The sequence below is a fragment of the Myotis daubentonii genome, chromosome 16 (assembly GCF_963259705.1).
Source record: "Myotis daubentonii chromosome 16, mMyoDau2.1, whole genome shotgun sequence".
Lineage (NCBI taxonomy): Eukaryota > Metazoa > Chordata > Mammalia > Chiroptera > Vespertilionidae > Myotis > Myotis daubentonii.
The window spans coordinates 24554918-24570651 of NC_081855.1; the positions used below are offsets into that span (position 1 = coordinate 24554918).

The 15734-nt window shown below is 37.5% G+C and overlaps 1 protein-coding gene across 5 annotated transcripts in view; it reads right to left on the bottom strand.

Moving 5' to 3' along the window:
* Nucleotides 1–1868: 1868 nt before the first annotated feature.
* Nucleotides 1869–15734, bottom strand: part of TAOK1 (TAO kinase 1) — a 117657-nt gene continuing 103791 nt past the window's right edge. For all 5 annotated transcript variants that reach the window (XM_059669303.1, XM_059669302.1, XM_059669301.1 and 2 more), the window contains one exon: nucleotides 1869–10216. In XM_059669303.1, coding sequence (XP_059525286.1) covers nucleotides 9755–10216 — 462 coding nt within the window. In that variant the 3' untranslated portion in view covers nucleotides 1869–9754. The remainder of the gene's footprint in view (nucleotides 10217–15734) is intronic.

Sequence of the window (15734 nt, forward strand, 5' to 3'; positions counted from 1 at the left end):
AAAAGCTATACTAAGCCTGGCTGGTGTGGCTCAGTGGTTCAGCATATACCCATAAACCAGGAAGTCACAGTTCTATTCCCGGTTAGGGCACATGCCCAGATTTTGGGCTCAATGTCCAGTAAGGGGTGTGTAGGAGACAATTGATCAGTGTTTCTCTAATCTATGTTTCTCTCCCCTCTCTCTCTAAAATAAAAACATACTTAAAACATATATATAAACCCCAGTCCATGAAATCACTCTTAATTATTCATTAGCCTTCTGACAAAAATGACACTTTAACAGTGTTTTAAACAAAGGAACTAGATTAGATAATCTACCCCATATAGGGCTAAAAATGGAATGATTTTCAAATCTGGTAAGATAAGTCCAGATGAAGCCACCGTTTGAAGGCCCAAGACCTGCATACATCTGTGTCTGTGTGGAAGGAGTTGTAGTTACGTAGACCACAAATAGGTCTATAGCAAACTTAAGGACCTGCATCAAACCGTTAGCACCTGAAGAGCCATGACACCCACAACACAATAGGCTGCTTCACTCTACGGACAAACAGAATTTCAGGCAATTAGACTAGAGAGTTCATGGCTGTATCAGAGAATTTTACTCGGAAATTTCCAATATCTTACTCATTAAAAAAATATATTTTTACTGATTTCAGAGAAGAGAGAGAGAGAGAGGAAAACATCAATGATTAGAATCAGTTGCCTCCTGCATGCCCCCTACTGGGGGTCAAGCCCAAAACTTGGGCATGTGCCCTAACTGGGAATCTGTGACGTCCTGGTTCATAGACACTCAACCACTAAGTCACACTGGACGGGCTCTTATTCATTTTTATAATCTCAATATCCAGCATACTGCCTGAGATCAGTAATTACACTTTATTTTTATGGGAATTAAATTACTTTAAAAAAACGGCGCAGACACGCTGTGTACTAAAATTACTTTATTACAGTTGATTTTTTAAACATTTCCTTTGCTATGATACAAAGGATACTTACAAACAAAATATTACATATGACCTTGTTTTCGCTCTTAAGTTCTGACAACTTGGTAACAGCTTTAAATGCACAATCTATACAATTAATACAGGTTATATATGAACTATAAGGTATGTTGAACCAGAAGAATACTGACAATATACTGTACATAAGCCTTACCAGTTAGTGCTGTGGACCATTTCTACCAAAGGGAAAATGCACACCTGTACAGCCACCTTTACCAGCTGGTGCTGACAGTGAGGGAGAGGCTCCTCCCCATTGCAACCCTCGACAAGCCTCCACTGTGGGCATCTGTTTGGTCCGAAAATTGAGAGGACTGTATATATTTGAAATTAGTCATCTGTAAAGTGGAAGAACATCACTTTCAAGATGATAATCTCTCTCACACACACAAAAAATCAGTCCTAGTTTTAGAAGACCACGAGTCCTTCGTCCACTACAAAAACCCTACAGGCTCAAGGGCTTTAGGAGATGAGAAGATGTAGGCTGCCAAAAAAGGAGGCAAGAAACCAAGCCAAAATCTAGGTCTTGCAAAATCATCATTTTTCCCTTCACCAAAGGGAACTAGAAATGTACAAATTCATTGATGAACCTCAATGATAACATCAGTTTGCTGATAACCCTCATTTTATCTGGACCCCTGACTTGTGGGAATAACTAAAAGAGATTGTAAAGAATATGTAACACTTTTAGAAAAGAACCTCTTGCTTAGTTAAAATATTCCCTTCAGCCACCAAAGCTGGTCCTAGGCTATTACAGGTGTGCATTCGTCTCTCAATGGTCTACTCAGAAATGATAAGGTTACAGCTTTTTTTCTTTTTTATTTTTTAAATAAAAAAGCAATTGACTGAAGCATTTTTCTTTTTCTTCTTCTTCTTTTTTTTTTTTTTTAGGTAAATAGCAAAAATAAAAATAAAAACCAACCCTGGCATTTGCACAAACAATGCAAATGGAGCGATATGGCCTTTAAGGTAAGGGGTTAGTAGAAAGGAAGAGAGAAGTGAAGAAAACCCAGAGAAAATGATGTATTAATTTTTCTTCTTAAAAATTTCTACAATACATGTGCAAAAAAATCATGCTGGTTGAGGAAAACAAAGGGAAATGAGTATATAAAATTAAAAACATAAATAATATGTTTGGATGACTGGTAAAAGCAGAGACCAACCTGGGTTACAAAAAGGATTATACATTCAAGATGCTCTTAAACCCAGTGGGATAACTTATGTTAAAACTGTGTTAATAGTTACGTTAAAAATCTCAAGTTTGTTTTTAAATCTTCACAATACAAGCAAAGCTGTTTTAAAATATACACTATACATATTTCTCATAGTCTCTCCAACCTCATTAATACGCATTAGGCGATCTTTTTCATATACTAAAACAAGGGGGTTCTGAAAGCTAAATTGCTCAGAGTAACCCATCCATTATTTAAATGTCGTAAGTTTTAAATGGGTTAAAAATTTTAGCAGACTTACATAAATAGGATTTAGCAACACAAGTGTTAATTTAAAAAACTCTAAAGCATTTACAAATTATCAGGTTGGAATAGTCTGGGGGAGTTATGTGCACTGTAAAACGTTATTTACATCAGACCATCGATTTTGTAAAAATTTCCCTAAAAGATAAAAAACAAAATAAATTTGGAGAATTAACTTTTTCTAACCTCGAAGAGAAGGATCATAAAAGGGAAGGTAAAATAAGAACAAAATTATCTCTTAATAGAAACCTTACATATCCCTCTCCACTTGGATTTTGCTCTATGAAATCACCTGCCACTCCTAATAGGCTCATATATCAAGTGTCACGATAATGTGGTAAAATACTTTGTCAAATAAATTACTGGCCTCAAGTGGACTTTTTTTTTTTTTTTTTTTTTTTTTAAATTTCCACCTTGTGACTCTGGCTTGGATTTTAGGGCATGTGTATGTAATTAATTACAGGGGCACTTTAAGTAGGCACAATTCCCATTTAATGTGGAATAAAATGTGTAACACATAAAATGCTACTTGGGAGAAGGGGTGGTAGTTTCTGTGATACTATGAAATGCAAGGGAGCACATGTGGAATGGGCACCAAAAAAGAGCTGTCTGGCAACACACCAGGGGCAGCCAACATATTAAACTGAATATACCTGCCTATGACAAAAAAGGGGGTTAGAAGGGTTCCAATACCCCTCTCTTCATTTGTTTGGTATATATCAAATAGTCACATGGATCAGCCAGAATCTGCAAACATTAAGCAGTTACATCTTTTTAAATCACACAATTCACTCCATGACCATGTACAATTTATAGTAACAATAATGTTCATGCGGAGGCAATGTATTTGAGGGCTCAGAAAAAGCAAAATATGCCACTAAGAGAAACCTGTTCTCATACAACTGGTCTTCATGCTTTCAAGTGGCCCTAATATACCTCTGATGCTAAGCCAAGCCATGCAAAAGCAAAGAGTACACACGTATCTCATTTCTAAACTCCACTGACCTTGGAGTTGCCATAGAAACATATGAGTACTGAAAGCATACAAATGAGGGTTCATAGATTTTAAAAAATGCATTTTCCTTGTCTATGTTCTCTAGTCTTAAATACCTTAGGGCTAGGATTACAAGGCATATCAGAGAAAAGTTAAATGGGGATAATGACAAAGGAACAAATGTAATTCTGGAAAGAGGAAAAATGCTCCAGCAATGGGATCAATGTGCCAGCAATAAGAATAGTTCATTTCATTTGAAAATTCAGCTAAAGAGCCCAATAAACAGTTCCAAGCCATAATGTTACCTGCATAATTTACATAAACATTAAAACTCTTCACTTTATAAACAAATACACACTTCTGTAAACATGGCCACTGGGGGAGGGAGGCTCCCTACCTACCTCATTCATGATTGAGGACATGTAATCATTATATTAAATAAAATGACTTCACTTCAAAAGATTTAAACCTGACCAATGATTAAGCTTCATTTCCCCCTGTTTAACAACATTTAAGCATTAATTCTAAAAATGCCACCTAGGATGGTTTCAGGGTTAGATGCTAGGACCACAATCGGCAATCACAGCAACTTCTCTCTAGCTGGCACAGACTTATAAACTTTAGTACAAAAACAAAAAAATACAGAAACTAGGTCAATTTGTTAGCTACATATTTACAGATAATTACATGATTTTTTACTCACAATTACTACAAACTATGAGTGAAAAGGAAACTGTGCAGGTTGAATTACCCGTACTTTGGGGGGAATTCTTGGGCATCAAAATACCCTTTTCATTCATTCAGAAGTCTCGTCTTCTCTCCACTTTTTCATGGCAAACTACCTACAGATGTTCAGATTAGTATATCCAATGGGTATCTGGTTTCAGAGAGTATTAACCTTTTTTTCTACTTAAAGGAGAATCTCTTGATATTTATAAACAAACAAACCCAACACAGATGCATTCACACACACACAAAATCTCTGAAACTTCAGTTAGGATTGCTGGGAAACAGTTAACAGTGATGGTGACATAGTAAATGGCTCCCCAGATGTAATCTCTTCATTTATTTTCTTTAAAGAACATCTATTTTTTGGGGTAGGTGGGAAGTGCAAGTTTAAAAAACCCACAACAGGCAGATAAGGTGCATACTAATTTATGTATTTCTTATGCTCTGAAGGCTACCATTAGGCCAAGTGGGTTCTCTCTTCCCTTGTTTTAGTGAAATTTTGGAAGTCTGAATATAAACGAGGGAAAAATTAGTCAATGTGACTTTCAAGAGGGCTCCCAGAGTTCAGTAGAAAATATAAATATACAATAAAGGAAGAGTTCTCAGCTTCACTTTCTTTTTCTAGACAGTTATTAATAAAACTTACTTCTTTACAAATTAATAGTCATTTCCAATGTAGTCTACTGTAGTGATTTCATAAAAGTGCAGACAACATAACCAGACACACAGCAAAATAGACTTCAATCAGTAGTCCTTGCATACAAGAGGCAAGTCTGCTAAGTGTACAGCACACTCTCCATTCTTTTAGGAATCTGAGGATGGGAATTTTCCAGTTTTAACAACTGAGTGAGTGCCTTTTCAAAGGCAATGCTAGAACCTGCTTGGGGCACTATCTATCATGTTAGATGAGGGAAAACAAAATAAAGAAATTGTTTGTCTTTAATAATGGTCTGTATTTTGATAAGCAGCTCAAAGATGACAGCCCAAGTTTTGGCTTTGTTCCTTAGAGAAGGCAGTTTTCTATCTAAGAAACAAAAACCTCTTCTTTCATCATTATAGAAGACTCATATACCTTAAATGTATTATTTTCTGACTTGAATACACACTAGACACTTCACATTGTGAGCATGGGACAAAGCAAAAGACCATAAACCTCCTAGGAAAGGGTTGCTAGGTTGAGCCAAATCTCTGCTTGAATAGTGGCTCAGAAGGGGTGGGAGGTACACAAAGAACTTACTATTAGCAAGTAAGAAGAGGCAGCTAAAGGGAGAAAGTCCCATGCCAATGCCATATCCTTCTCTCCCAGTGGCCATTTCCTATTGATTTTATAGTTTAAGAGAACTTTAGATGCTTCAGCAGTAATTCTTTTCTTGGCTGTTTTGGTCCTTAGCAAAATTTGTAATTATTGGTATTAATGGAGTAAAAAGAGTAAGAGAATCAATGACATCACTACTTAATACATAGACTGCACATGAAGATTGTGTGATTTATTGGTTCTTCTATCATCTTTGCAGAGGAATCACCAACAGCGTTTTTAATTTCCATGGTTCACTTCTCTCTGCATCACTTATCTTTACTGCCTCGAGACACAAACTCATAGAAACACTAAATGGCTCCTTCCCCAGCACTATTTTACTGTCTTTGCAATGTATGGCTCCACATTTTACTTAACTTTCTTTCCACTCACACAAATGTTAAGAGGGGATTAAAAGAGAAAAGACTGCAGCTAATGACCACCTTCTCATAAATATCACCCCAGAGTACTCATTCTTAAACACATGCATTCTTGCCTTAACTGAGGATTTGAAATAACAAAACAAAATAACAGAACCTTAAGTGCCCTGATGGAAATGTACAGTATGAGTTACATCCATCTACCTACACACACACAGACACTCATATGTATATACAATATATACATACAAATGATAATAGCTATACCAAAAATGTGCATATTTAACACAGTTTTAAAAAGCCAGTAGATCATGGTATAATACAATTTATTTCCACTAGTGAATGGCACAAATGGAGAAATGCAAAGGAGGTGTTTCAAGTACAATAAAGTCATTTTTCACAGGTGAAAATAAACAGCATTATTCCAGTGTCCAACACAATGTATTTTATAAAAGTTTAAAATGCCAGACATTTAGCACTTAAAGAAGTAGAAAGTTACTAATGTCTGTCTTATGGTCTGAAAAAGACACTCATAGAGTTTTTGATTTTTGAAAAGGGGATGAGGAAAATTAGGTGGGAGTGGGAGGGAGGATCAAGGACAGTTTCTTTAGTGTACTAAATAGTGTTGACCTGATGTCTGGGCAGTTGAAAATCATGACTATACTAAATAGTTTAATTTCCCTATAAATCCTTGGCCTCTAGTACCAAGCATATTATACCTAAGGCATGGCATCAAATGTAGAACTATTCATCCCTAGGGACAGAATTGACTACAAAAAAGGGTAGCTCTGAATAAAAATAATATAAACATTTTCCAGCTAACATTACTATATAATGAAGAAACTATAATTTGGGGTTAGATCTGACTTTAATAAGAGGAGAAAAATATGTGCAAAAGGAAGGGAATCCAATTAGAAATAATATTTATCCAGATATGAGGTTTTGCTTTTGAAAACGCTAACTAAAGGGAGATACAGTGAACATAAGAAAATTTTTACTGCCAAATTCTGGATACCAGATATAGCATTAATAACTTTCTAATATGCTGGACAAATTTCTCATACTTTTTATTTTCTTAAACACATATGTACTGAGTGAACACCAACTCTTGGAGGAGGTAGTAATTTGATCAAATATTGACATTTGCACACTGATTTAGAAAGTGCCTGCTTCTTTCTTTAGAATCTCTAAACTTTTCAAAGTTTCTTGCTACAAGCTTTATTCTTTACTGATTCCTACCATGTATGAGATTCCTCAGAAGTTAGTTCTTATAAACACACACCAATTAATTAATCATTTTTGCAAACTATATATTTTTAAAATAAAATTAATTTAATGGAATAATCCAGGTATACTCATGACCTACATGTTAAAACTGGTTGCCCCACAGATAAATCAGATACAAAGCCCAACTGGGTAGACCTTTGGAGTCAGCATTCAATCACAATTTTACTAGTACATATGCTCTGCACAAACTCAGTAATTCAATTTGACTAATTCTAAGTCTCTGGAAGTAGTTTGGATTTTAAAGAGTTTTGTGTGCAGAATGGATCTGCTTTTCTATTCTATCCCTCTAGTAGTACAGAGGGGTTAATAAGAATTTTTTTTTTTAACTATCAAATTCATTATATTTTTTGGGCATTTTATTAATTCTAAAGCTCTCTTCTATAATTTTCTTCCAAATAAGTAGATATTTCAATTTGTTTGAAATATTATATAATATTTGAATGCAAAAAATATATGGAGAAAATTAAAAGCCCCTTTCACTAGATATGACAAGTACATGTCCTGTTCATCTAAAAGTTGGTGATCTCGAGCATGGCCAAGAGGATAATGTATCAGAGTGCTACCTGAAACACTGCCTAAAATTGTGTGAATTCTATTGTGATACTGGCTTTTAAAATATTTACATTAAAATATTAATTTTTCTTCCAGTTACCTTTAAATGAATTCCAGAAACTCCTAAAGGGGATGATCCTTGGAGATTGGACTGACATACCTGGGGAAGACTTAAATTTAATTGAGAAAACCAAGATTTCAAAAGTGATAAGATTACATTTGGTCATCAGTCTGGCCTAGGTAAAAAGTATCATTGAGAGGGACTGGAAACTTTGACTATATGAAAAGAAGGACCCATAGTTAGCAGCAAGGGTTCTTCAAGACAACTGGGGAGGGGGCAGGACAATAACTTGTAGAAATTCTGGTATGTCACTGGAAAGAAATTTTTTTTTCTTCAAGTAATACAGCTCCCTATCCACCTTCAACTAAATTTCCACACTAGCAATGGAATACCAAGTAACATCTGACGTTCAGCACTGGGTTGATCCTTCATTGAAAAACAAAACAAAACAAAACATAACAAAACAAACAAAACATGCCCCTCTCTGGAAAAAAAGGTTAGCTTTTGTCAAGAGATTCCCTGACCACTATAACTTACTTTACTTTTTTATTCTTAATTTGCCAAACTTGTTAGTTCCTTTTCAGTAGTAATTTAGCAGACGCTAGAGACTTCAGGAAGTGGTGTTTCCTATAGTATGATGTTATTAACATGATGTCAAATGGTCACCAAGTCTCAAGGAACTAGAAGTTTGTAAAGTATTGCAGCAACAAAAACAGTAATTAAAAAAGAAAAAAAAAGAGGACCTGCACATGCAGCAAAATCTACAGTGGTAGTGAGGGTTAGTCAGCAGCTGGTAAAGTCATTGGCTCAGTGACTCCTGGTTCACTATGGCAACTAAACTTTAAATAATTGGCTATTCTACTTGTAAACAGGAAATCCCATAAGCCAAAAGGGGATAGTCAAATTAATGTCTATGTAGTGTGATGAGAATTCCAAAAGGTGGCAGTTTGCAAATATGGCATTATTCAAATACCTCAGGCATTTGATGTGTATTGGCTATACGTCTTTGTTTTTGTACAAAGTAAAAAGTACTGTTTAGGGTTTTGGGAGTTACAGAGCTTAGCTAGGATGAAATATCACAGTATAAGCAACAAAACATCAGGATATATAGGCTTCATCTCCTCACTCTGCTGCTGAACACACCTATCATATGAACTTTCAGGGACCTCTTACCCTTCTGGTCTTTCCCTTTGAAGGCTCACAGGTTTATTGGATGAAATTCCCACACAACTTGTGATCTCCTTAAGCACCTCCATCTCACCATGCCACAAAGAAGGCACAAATGAATGGGGGTGGCGGGGGCGGGGGTGGGGGGAATCACTGGCAAGTCTACACAGCATTCAGAAAAAGAACTCAGTTGTTTTCTACTCTCTGAAAAAGTCAATGCAACCCTTCAGTGTTCATGGCTTTCCACTTTTTTACTCCAAATGAGGCTGAGAAGTCAGACCAACGTAATAAAGAAAATGTACTGGTGAGGGGATACAAGTGTGTTTCTATGATAACTTGTTTTAGCATATGCTGCCTGCTGTGAGTGGTTCATAAGAATTTGGGGTATGGAGAAAGGCTTTAGATCTTTTCACAAACTTCTTAGGATGTAGTTGCCCAAAAGTGATGACTCAAGCCATTCTGTTGTATTATATATCTGCAGTGTTCAGAAAATATCCCCTATCTAGCCAATTTCTTTTTACCACACACATGATGTGTGTGTGTGTATGTGTGCATGCGTGCACACACACATACATATCAATTCCCCCTTTTAAATTTCTCCAAAAGTTAAAAACAAAACCCAAAACCTGGCAGCCAAATACTATGACATCCAAATTAGTAAACACAAAACAGAACGCTTTAAAAAAATGAATAAAATATACCATATGCATTCAGCTTCCACACTGTAGTACCCAAGTGAGGAGGCTGCTGTGACGATGTCTGTAGGGAGTTTCTTTTGGCAGACAGCTCCAGCAGAATTGCCACTTTCAACTATTAAGCTATGTGTAAGACAGATGTGACCCATTGGAGATCTGTGAGGTGACACTCGTGCTTCTGCTCATGCCCTGCTCCGTCCGTCCCCCAGAAGCTGTTCGCCTCAGAGCCTGAGGGCTGTTGCGGACCCCCATACTGCTACCTCGGGGCACCCCTTGCATTGGCCCTGAGGGGTGACCCCATGGCTGGGGTCCACCTTGCATCGGATGGCCCCAAGCTTGTGGTGGGCCACCCATGGGATGACCCCAGTGAGGTCCTGGACCCCCAGTAGGGTTGTGAGACCAACCAGAAGCTCCTGGGTAGCTGTGGCTGAATGCCTCAGGGGAGAGATTAGAAAGGACCATGTTACTAAAACCCAGTCTCATACTTTCAGAGTCAAAAGCTTCGATTTCTCTGGCTTGACGCTCCAGCAGACTTCGTATTCGTTCTGTGCGTTCATTCTGCAAAGCCAACATCTCTTCTTCAATCTGTTAGGGGTTGGAGGAAAGAAGCAAAAAGAAAGTTGATTTAAAAATGTAAAAACTAAGGAAGCAATAATTATTCAGTTTTGAAGTGAGTCATAAAGAAATTCACTCTTGCTATTTTATGGATGTACATTTAAAAATCAGCCTAGCCCTAACCGGTTTGGCTCAGTGGACAGAGCGTCGGCCTGCGGACTCAAGGGTCTCAGGTTCGATTCCAGTCAAGGGCATGTACCTTGGTTGCAGGCACATCCCCAGTGGGGAGTGTGCGGGAGGCGGCTGATCGATGTTTCTCTCTCATCGATGTTTCTAACTCTCTATCCCTCTCCCTTCCTCTCTGTGAAAAATCAATAAAATATATTAAAAAATAAAAAAATAAAAATCAGCCTAGCCGGTGTGGCTCAGAGGTTGAGTGTCGACCTTTGAACCAGGAGATCACAGTTTGATTCCCAGTCAGGGCATATGCCCTGGTTGCGAGCTCGATCCCTAGTATGGGGCGTACAGGAGACAGCCGATCAATGATCCTCTTTTACCACTGATGTTTCTATCTCTCCCTCTCCCTTCTTCTCTCTGGAATTAATAAAATAATATAAAAATATTTTTAAAAGGAAAACAAAAAAAAAGCAGCTGTGGCCCATTTACACAATGGAATGCTACTCAGCTATAAAATAAAGAGAAATCTTTAAAAAAATATTAAAAAAACAAAAGAGGTATACTGTAGCAATCATGCATAATTTATATTTCTAAAATATGTAAAATCAAGCTCTGGCTGATTTTTCTCAGTGGTTAGAGTGTTAGCCCGCAGACCAAAAGCTCTCAGATTTGATTCCTGGTCAAGGGCATATAACTCGGTTGCAGGTTCTCCAGCCTGGGTAGGGGTGCATGTGGGAAGCAGCCAATCAATGTGTCTCTCTCATGTCAATGTTTCTCTTCCTCTCTCTCTCTCCTTCTCCCTCCCTTCCACTCTCTCTGGAAATCAATAGAAAAAATATCCTCAGGTGAGGATTAGAAATAAATAAATAATTTAAAAATAAAATGTGTAAAATCAAGTTCTTAAAAGCAAAGGCAATAACCTCTATTAAAATAATAAATCAAGGCAATTATCATCAATGGCTATTAAACCCATTAGGTAAAACATTAAATGAGCCTGGCCGGCGTGGCTCAGGGGTTGAGCATCGACCTATGAACTGGGAAGGCAGGGTTTGATTCCTGGTCAGGATACATGCCTGGGTAGCGAGCTCAATCCCCAATGTGAGCGTGCAGGAGGCAGCAGAACAATGATTCTCTCTCATCATTGATGTTTCTATCTCTCTCTCCTTCTCCCTTCCTCTCTGAAGTAAAAAAAATATATTTTAAAAAAAGTTGAATGAAAAAGAAAATGGGTGAGGAAAAACCAATCTTAACAGACATAACATGTCATTTAATAAGCGAAACATGATACTGCTATAGAAATTGAAAATTAGTGAAACAGAATGCAGATCTCAGTAGATTTTAAAATAAATAATACAGGCACAATTGGCCAGCCATCTGGAAGGAAATAAAAGTGGAACCCCATTGTATACCATGTTCCAAATGGAACAAAGTAAAAAACAAAAACTATAAAATTTTCATTAAAAAGTTAGAAGATTCTATGTAACTAGAGTGGGTGGGTAGTCATCATAATCAGTTCCAGAAAATTGGGAGGTATTCCAAATAAAAATACTTGACTGCATATAATTTTTTTAAATGTAAAAAACCATAATAAAGTCAATAGACAATGAAAAAAATGTTGAACCATTTAATGAATGATCAGATTGATAATACCTGGAATACACTAATCAATATAATATAACTTAAAAAGTGGAACTAGACATATTTCTTGATATGATGCAAAAGGAAGTACCCTTACAAAAATCCCTTGCAAAATTTTTTTAAAGAAAAATATTGAATCTAAATTTAATCATGCCTTTAAATCTAATTATCAGTTTACAAGAAATATGAAGTAGAGAGGAATACATTAAATGACAACATGAGGATGCAATCAGCCAAATCCAGAATATGAGAATTCCCACTGAGTAAAGAATCCAATCCACAGTTTAAAAAAGGGGGTGGAGTGGGGCCTGTTATAGGCAAGACAATTAACTAAATGCAGTATCTGGACCTTGTGTGGGCCCCAATCCAAATGAACCAACTTAAAAATTAATTGAGATAAAAGGGGAAATTTAGACATGGACTGAGTAGTTGATATTATTAAACATTTATTTCTGTTAGCTATCACGATGGAATTATTGTGAAAAAGTCCTTACCTACTTTTTTTTTTTTTAAAAAAAAACTACATCTTTTTTAAAATAAATTTTTATTGATTTCAGAGAGGAAGTGAGAGGGAGAGAGAGATAGGAACATCAATGATGAGAGAGAATCATTGATCAGCTGCCTCCTGCACACCCCACATTGGGGATCGAGCCTGCAACCTGGGCATGTGCCCCTGACTGGAATTGAACCTGGGACCCTTCAGTCTGCAGGCCAACGCTGTATGCACTGAGCCAAACCAGCTAGGGCCTTACCTATTTTTAAGAGTGAAATAATACCATGTTGGAATTTGCCTTTTTAAAAAATATGTTTTTATTGATTTTAGAGAGAAAGGGGAAAGGGATAGAGAGATAAAAACATTGGTGAGAGAGAAACAGCATCAATTGGCTGCCTTCTGCACACCTCCCACTGCGGATTGAGCCCACAACCCGGGCATGTGCCCTGATCAGGAATTGAACCAGTGACCTCTTGGTTCATGGGTCAATGCTCAACCACCAAGCCACACTGGCCGGGTGTGATTTGCTCTTAAATACTCCAGACACTATTCCCTAACTCCTGACCTCCCCCGACCCTTGCAAAAAAAGTTGTGTGTGTAGAACAAGGGGATAAGAAAAAATTAGGAGAAGAAAATGGCAGCCAACTAGGCAGACATGTAGTGCACCTCATCCCAAGGCCAGACTGGAAAAGCAACTAAATTGAAAAACATTTACCCGGAATTAACAAATTAGACACAGCTGAGGAGACAATTTACAAAAAAAGGAAGGGTAGAGGATGCATAGAGAATGGTAGGAATGGGGACCTGGGCTGGATAGGGATACCCGGCCACCAGGCCAAGAGGGTGAGGTGGAAGCTGCATTGCACCAAAGCCACGTCCCTTGGCGACAGGCATAAAACCCAACTGTGAAAAGAAAAAAATTAGCACTGATAACTCCTAAAGCTGGGTGATGAGTACTTGGGAATTTCATTGTACTAATTTTTTCTACTTTTGTGTATGTTTAAAATTTTCCATGATAAAAAGTTAAAAAAAATAAAGAGAATTTGTAAAGGAGCATTAAATAATCAGGTTTCAAGATATTTGAGAACTTATGCCAATACTCTGCTCTCTACAGAAATCTAGCTTGACAAATGTGCTAGTTTTTATGCACTAAGTTTTTAAAAGTGCCCTAAAAGAACCCCCAAAAAGACAGTTTAGCAAGGGCAATACATGCAAATTAAAAAACGCAGACCAGCCAGTGTGGTTCAGTTGGTTGAGCGTCCTCCCATGAACCAGGTCACAGTTCGATTCCCAGTCAGGGCACATACCTTGGTTGTGGGTTCAATCCCCAGTGGGGACCATGTACAGGAAGCAACTGATAGATGTTTCTCGCTCACAACAATGTCTGTCTCTGTCTCTCTCTCCCTTCCCCTCTCTAAAAATAACTAAGCCCTGGCTGGTGTGTTTAGTTGGTAGAGCATTGGTCCGTGCACTGAAGGGTCACAAGTTCGATTCCTGGTCAAGGGCATATGCCTGGATTGCAGGTTCGATCCCCAGCACATGTCGGAGGCAACCAATTAATGTGTCTCTCTCATATCAATGTTTCTCTTTCCTTCTCTCTTCACCCTCCCTCTCTTCCTTCTACTCTCTAAAAATCAATGGAAAAAATATCCTCGGGTGAGCATTTTAAAAAGTTTTTTAAAATTCACATGGAATTTAATATTTATAATCATGCTGTTATCTTGCTGAAATTTTAATGTAAATCTCACATAATAAAAGCTTAATATGCTAAGTGTCTGATTGGTCAGCCTTTCAGCCAATCAAAGCGTAATATGCTAATGATATGCTAAGGCTGCTCAACCACTCCCTATGATGTGCACTGACCAACAGGGGGCAGACAGTTGACTATGGGGGTCAACCAGTCGCTATGATGTGCATGACCACCAGAGGCAGATGCTCTGACCAGTAGGTTAGCTTGCTGTTGGGGTCCGGCTGATCGGGATTGAGCGAGAGAGGCAGGACACATCCTGGAGCCCTCCCGTGGTCCCTCCCTGGCCCCGATAGTGCACTGGTGGGGTCCCTCGCCCTCTCGCAATACGGGCTAAGCCCCCCCACCCCCCTGCCCGAGTGCACGAATTTCGTGCATCAAGTATAAGAAGAGTCAAGTGAGGCTTAATTTGTTGGTGTTTTAACCTAAAGAAACAATTCTTGGTTCATTTGGAGATTTACAGCAATCTTCAAATAGAATTATTTTTCATTTAGAAACAATTAGCATTCACTCTAGTTCCACCTCTATTTCAAATAATGGTTTCTCATATGTGATTTACATTAAAATTTCAGCAAGATAACAGCATAAGTATTAAATTCCATGTGAACTTAAAAAAAAAAAAACTTTCTTGAATCCTCACTCGAGGATGTGTTTTTAGTGATTTTTATTTATTTAATTTTGTACGACCAGTAAGCACAAAGTACAGAAAATATATAGCTGTTATGATTTTTCAAAGTTTTTGTAGTTGGTAGGAGCGTTGTCTCTGTGCACCAAAAGGTAACAGGTTCAATTTCCAGTCAAGGCACATACCTAGATTGGCTTCAGTAGTTGCCACCTTACCTCAAAGTGATTCATAGTCATACATTCCACATGAAATGTAAACATCAGCTCTAAAAATGAAGTAGCAACTCAAAGCACTATAGATTTATCCTCCTATTGTTCTATTATTTTTAATACTAACCTTTTGTATTTTCTATTATTAAAGTAATACTAACCACTACATAAAATATAGTAAAATAAAAAAATAAACCAATCTACCATATTAATATCACCACTACTAGCATTTCTTCAATTCACTTTAAGTGCTGTCTTTTTTGTTTTATTCAATACATCATAATATGTTTATTAGCCGAGACCGGTTTGGCTCAGTGGACGGAGCGTCTGCCTGCGGACTGAGGGGTCCCAGGTTCGATTCCGGTCAAGGGCATGTGCCTGGGTTGCGGGCACATCTCCAGTGGGGGGTGTGCAGGAGGCAGCTGATCGATGTTTCTCTCTCATCGATGTTTCTAACTCTCTATCTCTCTCCCTTCTTCTCTGTAAAAAATCAATAAATATATATTTAAAAAAAAAATATGTTTATTATATTAAACACATTCATGTTAATACTATGTTTGTAGCCATCATTGAAAAGGCTGACTAAAATTTTATCAAGTAGCCCTAGCCAGTTTGGTTTAGTAGATAGAGCATCAATCTGTGGACTAAAGGGTCCCAAA